The 15,934-nt window shown below is 37.2% G+C and overlaps 1 protein-coding gene across 1 annotated transcript in view; it reads right to left on the bottom strand.

Annotated features, from left to right (window-relative positions):
• Positions 1-342: 342 nt before the first annotated feature.
• Positions 343-15,934, bottom strand: part of LOC149302554 (cadherin-10-like) — a 74,545-nt gene continuing 58,953 nt past the window's right edge. Inside the window, exons 7-10 of the mRNA XM_089482327.1 lie at positions 11,620-11,741; positions 2,756-2,864; positions 2,255-2,506; positions 343-833 (exon numbers count right to left, since the gene is read on the bottom strand). Of these exons, the coding sequence (XP_089338453.1) occupies positions 343-833; positions 2,255-2,506; positions 2,756-2,864; positions 11,620-11,741 (974 nt within the window). The remainder of the gene's footprint in view (positions 834-2,254; positions 2,507-2,755; positions 2,865-11,619; positions 11,742-15,934) is intronic.

The following is a 15,934-nucleotide window of genomic DNA, read 5'->3' as shown; positions in this document are numbered from 1 at the left end:
GAATTTGCATGAGGAAGTATTCTTTTGTTCAAGTTTTCCAAATGAACATTCTTTTGATAAACAACATAAACTCCATGGATTTACCGCCATGGTCTGTGATAAACTTATGTCTTATACTAGAAGGTGATATTCTACAGAGAATAAAAACCGATGAAAGAAACAAATGCTCTAAAAAGTTTTTTTTTTAATGTATTATTGTTATTATTTTAACACTGTGCTGAGTGCCAGAAAAAGGTATTTTAAAATGTTAATAATTTTCCAAGTGCCCGCAAATGTATTTTCACTTAGCTTGAAATAAAAATAAGCTAAATGAAAAAAAGTAGTGATAATTTATTGTCCAAGTTAGGAATCTTTATCACTCTCCCCACTTCCATACATCTCAGCTAGTTTGTTGAACCGTGGACCCCATTCTTTGAGGTATTCGTAGTTTTGGTCCCCTTCTGTTGTACTCGATTCTAAAGAACTTAAAGATTCAGCTATTGAATCATTGCCTTCATATGCATAAGTTGCAAGTGAATCATATGGTGGTGCTGTGGGATCATTATCATGCTCTTTTAACCTTTGGTTAATAAAATCACGAACATCAGTATTGTCTGGGACAGCAGCAGTTCTTCGTGGTAACAACAGACTTTCAGGAATGATATCTCTTCGATGTTTTTTATCGTCAGCTGCGCCAGGGTTTCTTAGTGTCCCAATATCAAAGGCTTGAGTGTCTTCTTCTCCACCTCCTTCATCATTGTAACTGACAATGTTGTCTCTGATGTCCTCTTTTGACAAGACCAAGGGCTCTTTTTTTCTTTGTCTCTTCAAAGCCGCAAACAGTACCACTATAACTGAATAAAAACATAATTAATATATTATATTATTATATATCAATTAATATAGCTGACACATATTATATTTGCATGAGTGTATATGTCTGCTTTTAATTTCCGTTTTCTTTTTGTTACAGAAGAGCATTCATACTGTATATATAATATATTTTTGTAAAAAATCAGGTACATACATATCAACATATACTATATATTCTTATTAACAGCTTTGTAACAATGCATTCTGGATTTCATATGCTTGGGAAAAAAAGACAAAAGACAAAGATTCCAATTTTATTTTAATACTCGTCTGCAATTTTAGATAAGCAAAAATATCGTAAAAAAAAATAATTATAATACATGAATATTGCTGATTCTTATTTTTCAATTAAATATCTAATTTGTCAAAATAAATGTACTTGCTTGATGAGGCACTTAAGTCAAGATAATTATCCCTATCATAAAATAATTGTCTGATATTCCAATGCACCGTATAACAGACAAGTTAGGCAAGTTGGAGCTGCAGATACAGAGTTGCAGTATACCACCCACTTAGTGGTCCTTTTTTAACAACACTTTTGTCTGAAAGCAGTGGCAGGAAAGCACCTTCACTGATTTTTTTTTTGCGCATGTGCTTGATGTGTCTTATTAGAGTCCCTGGAACCCTCACTTGAGCCAGAGGAGCAACCTGGTGGTGAGTATTTCACACATATGCAATGGCAAACAGGTGATGCTAGCCAAGAAGCTGGGGATGCAAGAAGAAAGAAGCAAATGCAAAGGGGGATTCTGCTGAATCCCTCCAAACATTTTTCAAGGGAGAAAACAATAATTTAGAGGTGATAGCTCTAGTGCCCTTGAGCTTTGTTTATAAAGGTGAAACGTTCCTTCACAAATGTGTGTAACCTAATAAAAAAAAGGGCCAAAGGCACACCCATAAAAAAGCAAAACCCTCATTAGTGTAATTATGTGATTAAATGACCGTGAGTGGAATTTTAAATATACGTTCACAAACAAATCAAGTATAGTGGTTTTCTAATAGACTTAAGGTAATTAATTGCTTAAAATAAATCTGCACTGCGTTAAGGAACAGGCAGAGAGCCAATGACGCAGTATAAAACATAAATTCGCCGTTAACAAATAGATTACAAAAAAATAAAGAGCACTTGCCATGCACCAAACAAATGATCCCACCACTGTAAGAGAACTGGCCTAAAGAGAGGTCTTAGCACATGGATCCAAGACCACAATAATATTTGACATATTATTCACACTTGGCGAAGGGAAAGCCCTTTTGGTTGTTGAAACACATTCTGTGAGTATACCAAACAAAATTGTGTGAATATATTATACAAAAGAATCATGATTGAGCAAAAAGATGAAAAAATTACAAAAAAATTCTGTTATTGTAACAAATACATAATTATTATAATAATTATACTTACGAAGCAGTATGATGATGCAGAGAAGAATTGCAATCAAAGCACCAGTACTGAGACCAGCAGGTAGAAGCAAGGCTTCAGCATTACAGGACTGCATGTTGCCTTGAATATCACAAGCACAGACTCTGATAGTCAACGTCCCAGTGCTGCTTTGGATGGGGTAGTCATTGTCAGAAATGACTACTGGAAGAAGATATGTGTTTATTTCATGCCTGCTAAAACCATTTCGCCTTGTCAAGATCCGGGCAGTATTATCTAAAAGTTAAAATAAACACAAACTAAATAAATAAATGAATTCATATATTTTCATAGATATGACAGAAAGAGTCCACATAAAATTATAGAAGCGCTCAATATTACATATTTGATTTTATATGTAGATATTGCATATCATTGATATATGTGATGATTTTTTTTACGTATCATCCAGGATATGTATAATTCTTATAGCTGAATGGAATATGCATATTTGTCCTTATATATTTTGTAGATATTTGTACCAACCTTCATTATCTTGAACAGTGAAATTTGGATTAACAGATGCCAAGCTAAAGAAAAACTTTTGCCCTCCAGGAGGTTCATCCTTGTCCACAGCGCTTATTGTCTGTATTAACTGTAAAAGAAAATAGACGGTGTAGAATGGTAAGAAGAGCTATGATCTGAATCTAAATGTCTACTTTACTGGTTTTTTACATTTGGCTCTTGTACTTTTTTTTGACCAATGCCAAACTACTTCCAGATCATTTGAATTCTATTTGAAAAGAAGAAGTACCTTTTAAAAAAAAGATTTTGTCAATCCCAACCACAGAAAAAATGGATTTCAGATGTTTTTTGCAGATTTTTATAAAATCCAGGAAAAATTCTGCAAGTAGTAAAACCTAAACATTCTTTTTCTAACTATTTTTGCTAAATAATAAATAGTATCTCATTCACTAATAATCATATTAAAATACTTTGCAGGTCAAGCATTTATTATAAGTTTGGCTCTAATTCTCTTGAACAGAGCCACTGAGCTCTGTATTATCTACTATCAAAATAAATTCTACATTTTGATGAACCTAATGTGACTCAAAGCTAAAGTGTCCAGAATCTAAAATTGGCATGCAGTGGCGGAACTACCGGGGTCGCAGGGGTCGTGACTGCGACCGGGCCCCGGCGGCAGGGGGGCCCAAGCCAAGGGGCCGCCCGAAATCTTTTTTACGTTTTTTTTAAATAAGCGCAGGGGCGTCCAACATGCGGCCCGCGAGACCTCGAGGTGCGTTTCACCTTTATAAACAAAGCTCAAGGGCACACTCCTATCATGCCAAGTCAGCCAGTACATGCTGAAACCTGGCCAGCTGCCCCCCTTGTGTAGTGATGCTGCCAGCAGTATGGGGTCTGCACTTACAGCCACCCTGTACCAGCATGTACTGGCTGACTTGGCATGATAGGAGTGTGATTGCTAACAGCAATCACAGTCCCATCATGCCTAGGTTCCAGCATTTACTGGATGGATGTGTAAGTGCTGGAACCTAGGCATTATGGGACTGTGACTACTGTTAGCAATCACACTCCTATCATGCCAAGTCAGCCAGTACATGCTGAAACCTGGCTAGCTGCCCCCCTTGTGTATTGATGCTGCCAGCAGTATGGGGTCTGCACATCACTTACAGCCACCCTGTACCAGCGTGTATTGGCTGACTTGGCATGATAGGAGTGTGATTGCTAACAGCAATCACAGTCCCATCATGCCTAGGTTCCAGCATTTACTGGATGGATGTGTAAGTGCTGGAACCTAGGCATGATGGGACTGTGATTGCTGTTAGCAATCACACTCCTATCATGCCAAGTCAGCCAGTACATGCTGAAACCTGGCTAGCTGCCCCCCTTGTGTATTGATGCTGCCAGCAGTATGGGGTCTGCACATCACTTACAGCCACCCTGTACCAGCGTGTATTGGCTGACTTGGCATGATAGGAGTGTGATTGCTAACAGCAATCACAGTCCCATCATGCCTAGGTTCCAGCATTTACTGGATGGATGTGTAAGTGCTGGAACCTAGGCATGATGGGACTGTGATTGCTGTTAGCAATCACACTCCTATCATGCCAAGTCAGCCAGTACATGCTGAAACCTGGCTAGCTGCCCCCCTTGTGTATTGATGCTGCCAGCAGTATGGGGTCTGCACATCACTTACAGCCACCCTGTACCAGCGTGTATTGGCTGACTTGGCATGATAGGAGTGTGATTGCTAACAGCAATCACAGTCCCATCATGCCTAGGTTCCAGCATTTACTGGATGGATGTGTAAGTGCTGGAACCTAGGCATGATGGGACTGTGATTGCTGTTAGCAATCACACTCCTATCATGCCAAGTCAGCCAGTACATGCTGAAACCTGGCTAGCTGCCCCCCTTGTGTATTGATGCTGCCAGCAGTATGGGGTCTGCACATCACTTACAGCCACCCTGTACCAGCGTGTATTGGCTGACTTGGCATGATAGGAGTGTGATTGCTAACAGCAATCACAGTCCCATCATGCCTAGGTTCCAGCATTTACTGGATGGATGTGTAAGTGCTGGAACCTAGGCATGATGGGACTGTGATTGCTGTTAGCAATCACACTCCTATCATGCCAAGTCAGCCAGTACATGCTGAAACCTGGCTAGCTGCCCCCCTTGTGTATTGATGCTGCCAGCAGTATGGGGTCTGCACATCACTTACAGCCACCCTGTACCAGCGTGTATTGGCTGACTTGGCATGATAGGAGTGTGATTGCTAACAGCAATCACAGTCCCATCATGCCTAGGTTCCAGCATTTACTGGATGGATGTGTAAGTGCTGGAACCTAGGCATGATGGGACTGTGATTGCTGTTAGCAATCACACTCCTATCATGCCAAGTCAGCCAGTACATGCTGAAACCTGGCTAGCTGCCCCCCTTGTGTATTGATGCTGCCAGCAGTATGGGGTCTGCACATCACTTACAGCCACCCTGTACCAGCGTGTATTGGCTGACTTGGCATGATAGGAGTGTGATTGCTAACAGCAATCACAGTCCCATCATGCCTAGGTTCCAGCATTTACTGGATGGATGTGTAAGTGCTGGAACCTAGGCATGATGGGACTGTGATTGCTGTTAGCAATCACACTCCTATCATGCCAAGTCAGCCAGTACATGCTGAAACCTGGCTAGCTGCCCCCCTTGTGTATTGATGCTGCCAGCAGTATGGGGTCTGCACATCACTTACAGCCACCCTGTACCAGCGTGTATTGGCTGACTTGGCATGATAGGAGTGTGATTGCTAACAGCAATCACAGTCCCATCATGCCTAGGTTCCAGCATTTACTGGATGGATGTGTAAGTGCTGGAACCTAGGCATGATGGGACTGTGATTGCTGTTAGCAATCACACTCCTATCATGCCAAGTCAGCCAGTACATGCTGAAACCTGGCCAGCTGCCCCCCTTGTGTATTGATGCTGCCAGCAGTATGGGGTCTGCACATCACTTACAGCCACCCTGTACCAGCGTGTATTGGCTGACTTGGCATGATAGGAGTGTGATTGCTAACAGCAATCACAGTCCCATCATGCCTAGGTTCCAGCATTTACTGGATGGATGTGTAAGTGCTGGAACCTAGGCATGATGGGACTGTGACTACTGTTAGCAATCACACTCCTATCATGCCAAGTCAGCCAGTACATGCTGAAACCTGGCTAGTTGCCCCCCTTGTGTATTGATGCTGCCAGCAGTATGGGGTCTGCACATCACTTACAGCCACCCTGTACCAGCGTGTATTGGCTGACTTGGCATGATAGGGGTGTGATTGCTAACAGCGAGCACAGTCCCACCATGCCTAGGTACCAGCATTTACTGGTTGCCTGGGTATGATAGGAGTGTGATTGCTGTTAGCAATCACACTCCTATCATGCCAAGTCATATTGCTAATTGTGTCCAATTGTGTGTTACCTACTTTTATTAAACATGTGAGTTTTTATTATTCTTTTTAAAGGTGGGGGTCATTTTCGGTTTTGGCTAAGTGAACCCTGAATGTTTTGGTCCAGAATTTTCATTTTAGTTCATCCCTAGAATAAATCTAGGGAATCCTGAATTTGTAGTCGCAAAACTTTCAAGGCCCAGAAATCAGTGAGAGGAAGAGTAAAGGTTTTGTGTTATTTACTTTATTTTAATCTGCATATTTTATTAAAGGCCATATTTTTTGTCACAGTGAAAAATGAGTGCGGCCCTCGCACGTATACAATTCTGATGAAGTGGCCCACTGCAGAAAAAACTTGGACACCCCTGGATTATGCCCTTTGTACATGCGCCCCTTTTTCTTCGATTTTTTTTACAGATATGATTCAATATGTAAATTGAATTTGTTGAATTAGTTGAAAAAAAATTGTTGGGTAAAAATCATGTTTTTGGGGGGGGAGTGAGGGGGTGGGGGGGCCCTTAACAGATTCTCGCACCCGGGCCCTGAGGCGTCTAGTTACGCCCCTGTTGGCATGCATTAGCAGAAATTAACAAAATAGTTACCAGAAATAGTCACAAAATTGTGTTAGTGTTTACATTTAATATGAGAGTAAATTTAAAAAGAAAATCACTGTCTCTAAACATAGATTTAGTGTTATACAAAACAGCTGATTAGCTGTTCAAGTAGATCTTGTCATGTTTGAGGTTAACCTCAACCCTCTTCTACTAACAGTTCTTCAGAAAGCAATTCTTTAAATCCAATTATTTAGCTGTCATGCCGTCAATTAGAATGATGTTCCACCTAAAAAAAAGATGAGCGTGCACTTAAAGCAAAACAATCCTTGCCAGCACCTTTCATGTGGCTTTTAATGCTCATTCAAGGCCTAGATTCTATTACTTGAAGCCTGGGATTTTTGTCTTTATCCCCTTCACTCCCATATGGATGTACCGGTACATCCGAAAAAACTGTGCATAAAGGCCTATTAGGACATACCGGTACGTCCTGACTTTCTTGCAGCGTCAGGGAAAGGGCTTAGGAGATCAGGCTGTCTTTTGACTTCTGGACTCTATCGTGCCAGCATCAGTCAGCTTCCTGATCACTGATCACTTGTAACGGCAAGCTCCGGTACACCATTACATAATGAATGCCTGATCGCACCTTCTGATGGATGTCGCTGCTGATCAGCAATGCAACCAGTAATGCAACTCAATGGAACCTTGCATGCTTCTAACTGGTGTGTGTGGGGGGGGGGGGGTCTCAGAGGGAAGAGATATTTCTCCCTCTTCTCACAAAGGGAAAAAGTAAAAAAGCAGAACATAAATGAAAACGAGAAATTTAAAAAATGACATCACTGGCATACATAACATTCCTAAAAGGAGTCCTTTCCATATTGTAAAAAATAAAATAAAAAGTACCTTAAAAAAGGCCTTAAATCTCCATTGCCCTAGCACTACATATAAAAGGAAAACCCCCACTGTTCAATACCCCCAAACTCCTTAAGCCAGAAGTATTAAAAATGCTATCTTACATGGTAATGTAAGGGATGTATGTGGCCCTCTAGAACATAAAAAAATATGTATGTGGAGTATGTCTGTAATCAGGGGTTGTTGCCAAACATAAATTGGGTCATTGTTCATCAGTGGCACCTACCATGTATAAGAAATATTTGTTTACGTGTTTTATAGGTTTTTTTTTTCATATTAACACTCACAATTGGTTTTTGCATGATTCTGTTGTTTCAAATGAAAGCTCTATTTTTCTGTGAAAAAAGGATGCATCATTTGTGTGGGTACCTCAAACACAGAAAAGAGGAATCTTAATTGAACCCACATATGGTAGAAATGTCAAAAAACCTATGGTCATTTATGTACTAAAAAGCACCGGGAGTGAAGGGGTTAATGTAGACATTCTCATTCGGTCCCCAGCCTTCTTTCCATTATGACAATGACATATGGTATAAGAACAGATAATAAATTACTTTGCTAGAGCGGAACCAAATGCGTACCATTTTATTTAGATTATACATTATTATGGGTCTTAAGAAGACACGTAAAAAAAGGAGAAGGACTAGTTGACTTTCCTCCTTCGAAGATTATTTCTCAAATGTCTACAGTAAGATGCTGTTAAAATAAACACTGACATTCTTGTGATTGTTTTTGTGATTGGTGATACCTGAAAATAAGACAGAATACAGATAGGCAATATCTAACTGCTTTGCTACCTCATATATTTGGCTGTTCTTTACTTGACTGTATTTTCTGTATCAATAGACCTTAATCTAATTATGTGCCTTAATCAGCTGTAACTAAACCTAAAGTGAATCAATTTCCTATTAACTACCCTAAACCCCTCAGTAAACTGCATTTCAAGGTCAATTATAATAAATGAGGTCATGTTTTACACTGCGTTTACTTAATCACTTTCTCATTACCTATCACTTTCTTGATTTACCTCAATACTAAACCAATTGCCCTACCTAAAGACCAAGCAACATAAACAGCTAGAACTGGTAAGATTAAGTGATTTAGAAATGCTTACCCCCTTTGGCAAATTGATTAAAAACAAGTTGAGTAACTAGAAAAGCAATAATGTGAATAGGATCATGTCTAACATCTCTGAAAGGCACCAACTCTTTGGATAACTGCCATTTTCAGATTTATTTGAATGGGACAGATATGTTTCTAGCCTATAGTGATGTGCTCTAACAAGAATGAAACTAGATGGGTTGAATGTTATCAGCCTTCAAATGCTATCTTTCAATTTCAGTGTTTACAGAAGGAAAAATGGGAAGGCTAGATGGCCCGTATGGTTCTTATTCTCTGTGAAATTCTAGATTGCAATAAAACAGCTGGACATAGATAGAACATTGGCCTATGCAATGCCACTTGCACCGTGACAAGCCTTGCTTCCATATTTGCATGTCTATGCTTTTGATCTTTAATTTGTATTAGGAACTCTGCCTATTTGGGATTTAGAAAATGATCACATTTATAACATGCGCTTTTCCTGGATATGAACCAATCCATCTATTTATCGAAGATATCTACACTCAGACAAAAAGTACAATTCTAAATTTATTTTTACGAACCCATGTTCGTAGATGTTAACATTATATTTCCGTTACAATAATGGAAAAGACTATTATACTTATTATAAAAAAATGCAAATATATTATGCTGCTGAAACCGAGACCCATATATGACCATTATTTACCTTAACTGAGTGGGAAACAGAAATAAAGATATTATTTAAAAAAATAATAAAACTATAAGCAATTAAATAGTTCATTTGTTTCTGAGGATGGTAACAAAAAACTATTGATTGTTAACTAGCTTTGTGTTTTATAGCACGCAAATATTGCACAGTCTTTTGACCTTTTAGATGTGTCTGTTAGTGTCTTTAGGTCACCAGGTGACTACTATTAAATTTATAGTGCATTTAATGGTCCAGTATAGTTGGATTTCTTGCATGCATCAATAACCCTCTTTCCAAACCAGTGAACAAATCAAAAGTGTTAACCTAAACTTTAAATAAAATACTTTCCACAATTTGTTCTGTTTCTGTAAGAATAAAAAGATATACATTGGTTTGAAAAAATAAATACATTTCCTTTCCATTTTAAGATACTGCAACTTTGTGACAAATAGGTTTCAAGATTTAAGAGCCTTACATGACATTTTCACTATGATAGAAAGCAATCTATCACTGTAATAATGAAATGCCATGCCAAAATGTTTCCCAATTATAAAATGCTTATTAAAAAGCATGTTATTACTATTAAAAAAACAAATATTACCATGCATCTTCCTTTTTTGTTACACATATATCTAAATTAATTCAGAATATTTTATAAATACCAAGGGTAATTTCCTTGCAAAAGAAAAATAGATTGGAAGTTAAAACTGAAATACACACAGTCATAACAAATCATTTAATGAGGACCAAACAATAGTAATGTGGTTATTTACATATCTGTATGAGTTATAAGCCATCTCTTTATAATGGATCTATGGATCTATTATTTTTTCTCTTTACTTGAATTATGAACTTTTCCAGTGTCGTAAACCATGCCTATGCAAATCTGGACATGTCTTTTAAAGGAGAGAATTAATCATAGCTTCTTATGGTTTATATGGAGTTGATAAAGCCACCTACAGAATGCATTATGAAGGGCTGAACACAAAGAGCTTCTTCTGCAAGATTAGTTGAGTTGGCCATGACTAATCTACCATACTTTGAATCTGATTAGTTGGCAAGTTTTGTCTTATTTTGTACTTGGGAGTGAAAAAGAAAGACAATGTATTCGCATGTATGGAAGAGAAGCAATCCCAGGATATGGTCTGGATAAACAATGTTTGTAAAATGCAAATTATGAAGCTAGCAGGAACACAAAATAATGGATGAGACTAGCAAGGGTTGGACCAATTAGAGAGAAGGATGGGCCAATGCTCCATTCTCCCTTTCAGTGAAAAGTCTATGCCAGATTCTGCAGGAGATTGGATACCTGCAGGATACAGGGTTTTGTTACAATAGGAAAATAAAGATATGCATATAACTTACTAGCAAGAGACTAATAATCAAGATATATAGTGATATATCCATGGTGACAGTCATATTAAATAATAGGAAGAAATAATGTGAAGGGAGTGTAAAATTAGATAAGTAAATATCTGAATCAAATCCATGGCATACATTATCCTGTGAGAACTGATGACTGGGCATAGGTTCTTAGGTAACAAATATAAGGAATTGTTGGTGACTAAGTAGGTAGCTCAGAGAAAAAGAAAGAACATGCATTCAATTTCAGTTTGAGATAGGTATATTTAAAGTTGTCTTACTGTTAGGTTAAGATGTCTAGTGGACATAACATAAAGAGCAGCTCTTCTACACTTAATATTTGTCATTCACTGGTACTAAAAGTTGTCCACTGTCTTCTAAAGATGTATTGATTTGGGAATTTTCTACAATTGTGATTTTAGCATTTACGATCATGCTAACAATTCAATGCATGAGTCAGTTTGGGTGTGGAAGCCATTAAGGTAATTAGTAATGTAAAATATGCGTCTCTATGATCTCAAACATTTGGTTTCTCTACCTCTGTACTCAGTTCATACAGCTTCCATGTTTTCCTCCAATAGACAATTTCCCCTTTAATAATAATTGGATAAACAGATGTTGTTTGTTAAACATGACATTGTTAAACGACTTTCTCCTTGACAGGTTTTACCTCTAAGTAGGTGGAAATAAGTGAATTTCCTAATAAATGGTAACAGAAATGAACCTAAAAGTACTTAAGGACCATAAACAGTTTTACTATTAATAAAGTGTAAACCACGCAACGCGTGTATCATTTGAATAAAGCATAATACAAATGAAATTCTAAAAGCATATTTCTAATTATTCACATAGATACCTGTCCTGCTCTTGCATTTTCACAAACAAACGTGTCATAGAACATTGCAAATTGTGGTGCATTGTCGTTGACATCCAAGATTAAAATGTATACTGTGGCCCGTGTAGTTTGCTTGGGGTTATCTGGAGAAAAAATAATAACAGTGATTGTTACAATATGATTGATTCTCCCACAACAAAATGCATACTTTTCCCTAGATCTCGTATCTCGGTATTTTGATATTTTTCTCGCCGAGCTTGCAAATTGACAACAGCCTACTTAATGCTTCTATTTTTATGTGATGACTTGATATATACAATAGCAGACATATTTTTCATAAAGTATTGAACTGCGTTCTCTGCTTGACAGAGCACAGGAAAAACAAGCCTGTCTTTTAACTGGAATGTCATCTAGTGTCAGTCTTTTATTCTTCACTGGAATGCAAGGCGGGAATGTCACTCATTGCATTGTATACTTGTGTTTGGAGAACCTTAGTCATGTCCTACAATTAAGATGTAGATAGCAGGGAGGCAGATAAGGTGAAAGACATATTACACATTATAATGCGGAACATTATAATGCGTACTCTTTGCTATATGGATACAGATTATATCTGCAGACCTCAAATATAAATATCAGAAGACCAACAGTATGTTAATCGATGTCAGGTATCAAAAAGATAACATTTAACCTGGGAAAGTTATCCGGATGCTTGGACATTAGGATGTCCAAAATGAAGAAAAAAAAAATAAGTCAATTTAATTAGTTTTAATACATGATTAAGATTTTGTTGACTATATGACACAAGTAACACACAGGCAATACATTTATTTGCAGCAATTAAAACAATTATATTACATTGGCAAAAAAAAAAGTATAATACTTGGTATCCATGCACTTCAGTGACCAATTCTAAAATGATTCAGGCAAAGTTGACAGTAAGTTAATATAGGAGCCTTCACAGATTTAAGCTCACTTTTAAAATAATTATAGCTTATAACTCATTCGGCATAAACATAGGCAGACTATTTTACCTCAGGGAAGCTTGTACATGCGGCAAAACTTGACATACTTTGACACAGATGGCATGATAATTAGATTCTGTTCAGAAGTCCACTCTTCTCAGCCCTATCATTATAAAGGTTGTCATATATATATATATATATATATATATATATATATATATATATATAGCATTTATAAAATGCAAAACATGAGCTTTTCTTAAGAAATATATTAATTCCAAGTAAAGTGTATAAAACTAAACATGTCTGATGTCCAGCATATCCCTACACTGTCTCACAATGTTTCAAGGAACTATGGTGATCATACTTAGGCACAATAATATCCTATTGTACATGCTTTGATGAATTTGTACATGCTTTGAGTAAATATACCTCGGAATATATATATATATATATATATATATATATATATATACAATATTTAATCTTAAAAGGGCCAACTGTGAATATTCAGTATTCATAAGTTAAGTGGAAACATAAAACAGTAAATGCCAGTCTTAACATGGATAACAAATGCTTGATATCAAACATCTTAATAACACACCACTTTTGTAGATTCATTAACCTATTTTCACCTTGTGCCTGGAAATCAATACCATTTGAGTTGGCACTCCCGAGATCCTGTACCACAGATGCCTTATCCATGACATTTTGCCTTTATTGAACAGCCAGGACATGTGTAATTCTGCTCCAGGAGACTATTCTAATTATTTACACTTCAAAGAATGCACATGAGCTCAGTTATTAATGTGTGATCTTAGTTTCACTTTTACTGAAAATTTTAGACTAAAGAATATATCTCTCTGCTATTTGAAACAATGGACATCATATCTACTTTAAAAAACTAGCATTAAATGGGGTCTGTATACTTTAGCTTACCACCTTTACTACATTGCACCATAATTGCTCTTTCTACTCTCCTTACTTTAGAAACAGACATGTCGTGTAATCATTTCTCCCTTATTCATTTTGCTGCCTTTAATAGCAGACTCCCACCATATTGATGCCTACGGGGGCCTTGACTGGAATGCCGAGTAGGGCCAGACCTGACGGTATTGTTTAGACTAGGGGGCATTTCGTGTCACCCTACTTCGTGTAGTTTTTCCCTCCCTCCCTAGTGTTTGTGCTGTTGGTTGGGTGGTTAATTTTGTCACAGTCGGGAACGGAACCTTACCAGGTATCTAGGGTGTGTATGATTTGGGGGAGAGCATTTGGTGGCATTTCAGTGGGAGGTTCCTCGCTGGTGGTGCTCGGAGCCTCGGGGCTGGGGTTGGGCATCTGGGTATTGGCTCCCCTGTGTTAGCCTGGAGAGCTTAGGAGTGTTTTCAGTTTTTGTTATTTATTCATGTTAATTATTTATGTTATTTAGGGTTGTTTTTTGTTTGTTCGGTTTTGGTAGTCATTGCTCTGTTAGGTTGGCAATGGCTTGGCTAAATAAATTAATCGGCTGTGGCCGATTTCAACCCCACTATTTGGTGTTGCGTTAATTATTGGGTAGTTAGATTGGTTGAGTGGGCCTGGCCCGGACATCGAGGGTACATCAGTCATTTGTGTTGTTAGTATAGGATTACAAATGTGTTTTTGACAGTTACAGTTTTTGTACAATATAATGCTTTTAGGCAGCTGCATATTAGCCAATTGTATGTGTCCTGTCACTGATACCTTAGCCTAATCCACAAGACATACTCTCTCATTATCTCACTGCCTGCGATAACCAGAATGGCTTAGTCTTAATCGCCAATACAGACAATTTGACTAATGAATGACTATGTAGCAACAACTTTTACTAGCATTGCAGTAAATAATCATATCTGTGTTGTGTTTGAGTAGGGAAAGTCACCCAAAACTTCACATGACTGACCACAATGGCAGCCTCTAGGTCTGCAGAGGTTATTGGAACAAAATAAGCTAAAAACAGTTTTTTCCAATGCTATTGAACGTTACTGTATACTGCACTCCAGGGGATAAAATATTTTTTCCATGAGACTTCCTCTTTGAGGACTACTGTGTTGTATCAATCAATCAATGATAAATAAATCCGCTACCTTTCTTTCTTACCTTGTGATATTGATCCTTTTCAGCAGTGCATTAATTTATCTTTCCTATCTCATCAATACAAATAACAATGAGAGTATTTGATTTTTTTTTTCATTGATCGTGGACATTAATTTATTTCTTATTATGCAATGTTTATACATATACTGCATTTGTACTAATTCAAAGCGTAAATCCTGTACATGTTATTCAGGTTTTATAAAGTTTTTACAGGAATAACAGTTTTGTTTCTTTTCGTGCTGAAAATGTTTGCACAAATTGAGAAACCTAATATAACACAAATTTGACTTTTGATTAGTTATCCATCAAAAATGTAGATATTTTATTTCATTATGTCAAAAGGAAGATGGGGATCACAAGTGTTTAGCTTAATTGTCCATTACGTAGGTACCCATAATTATTTTTTTTTTACTTTAAAATTCTACCAACCATTGGAATACATACTAATGCGATGTAATTTTGCTCATATATTTTCCTGACAGTATTCATGTTCTGATGGTGTTTGTAGCAAACACAGAAGCCGAGCAATTCATGTCACAAGTTCCTCACCCCTTTACGCTATGCAGCAGTCCTGTTCTTTACAGATAAATGTGAATCAAGAAAGTGCAAGGGATTAATAATCGCCATAGGCATTACAAAGAAACCATCAATAAAGCATTTTCTTCAGTAATATCTTGTGTATTTCATGCCAGCCTTTCCAGACATAGTATCCCGGGGTGTCTATAAAGTGCTCCTTCATTTTCTACATTTCAATAACAATGCCCAGTTAAACAAAACGTAAGCTATGTGGCTATAGATAATATAAATATGGTTTCTGCCAAGTTTATGGGCTTCTTGTAAAGGCACATGCTCTACAAATTAAAATAAATTTGGCAATAAATTTACTTTAAAAGGAGATTAAGAAAAATCTAAAAAACATGCTGAAAAGTCAGATATTCCCAACCACAATTCCAAGATGCAAACAGAAGATGTGGAGCATTAAACATGTCATGTGATCTGTATGTTGACCCTACAATAATTATTATCACTCTTATAAAATAGTTTTAATACCCCCTTAAAGACAAAGTACGGGCTCAAAATGCATTGTTTTTAATGGGTTTATGGACCGCCCATTGTCCTTAAGGTTAACTTGCATTATGAATCTTTATTCCAAAATATGTATCTTTCACAGATTACAACTTTGCCTGGGAAGAATTCAATAGATACATTTTAGATAGGGAAAATAGTTTCTTTAAATAAATAGTTCGAATTAATAT

Source organism: Sceloporus occidentalis, unplaced genomic scaffold, assembly GCF_023333645.1.
Source record: "Sceloporus occidentalis isolate IW3139 unplaced genomic scaffold, rSceOcc1.0.p SCAF_18, whole genome shotgun sequence".
Classification (NCBI taxonomy): domain Eukaryota; kingdom Metazoa; phylum Chordata; class Lepidosauria; order Squamata; family Phrynosomatidae; genus Sceloporus; species Sceloporus occidentalis.
Note: the sequence above shows the minus strand (reverse complement) of the source record. Positions and strands in the feature narration are given on the sequence as shown.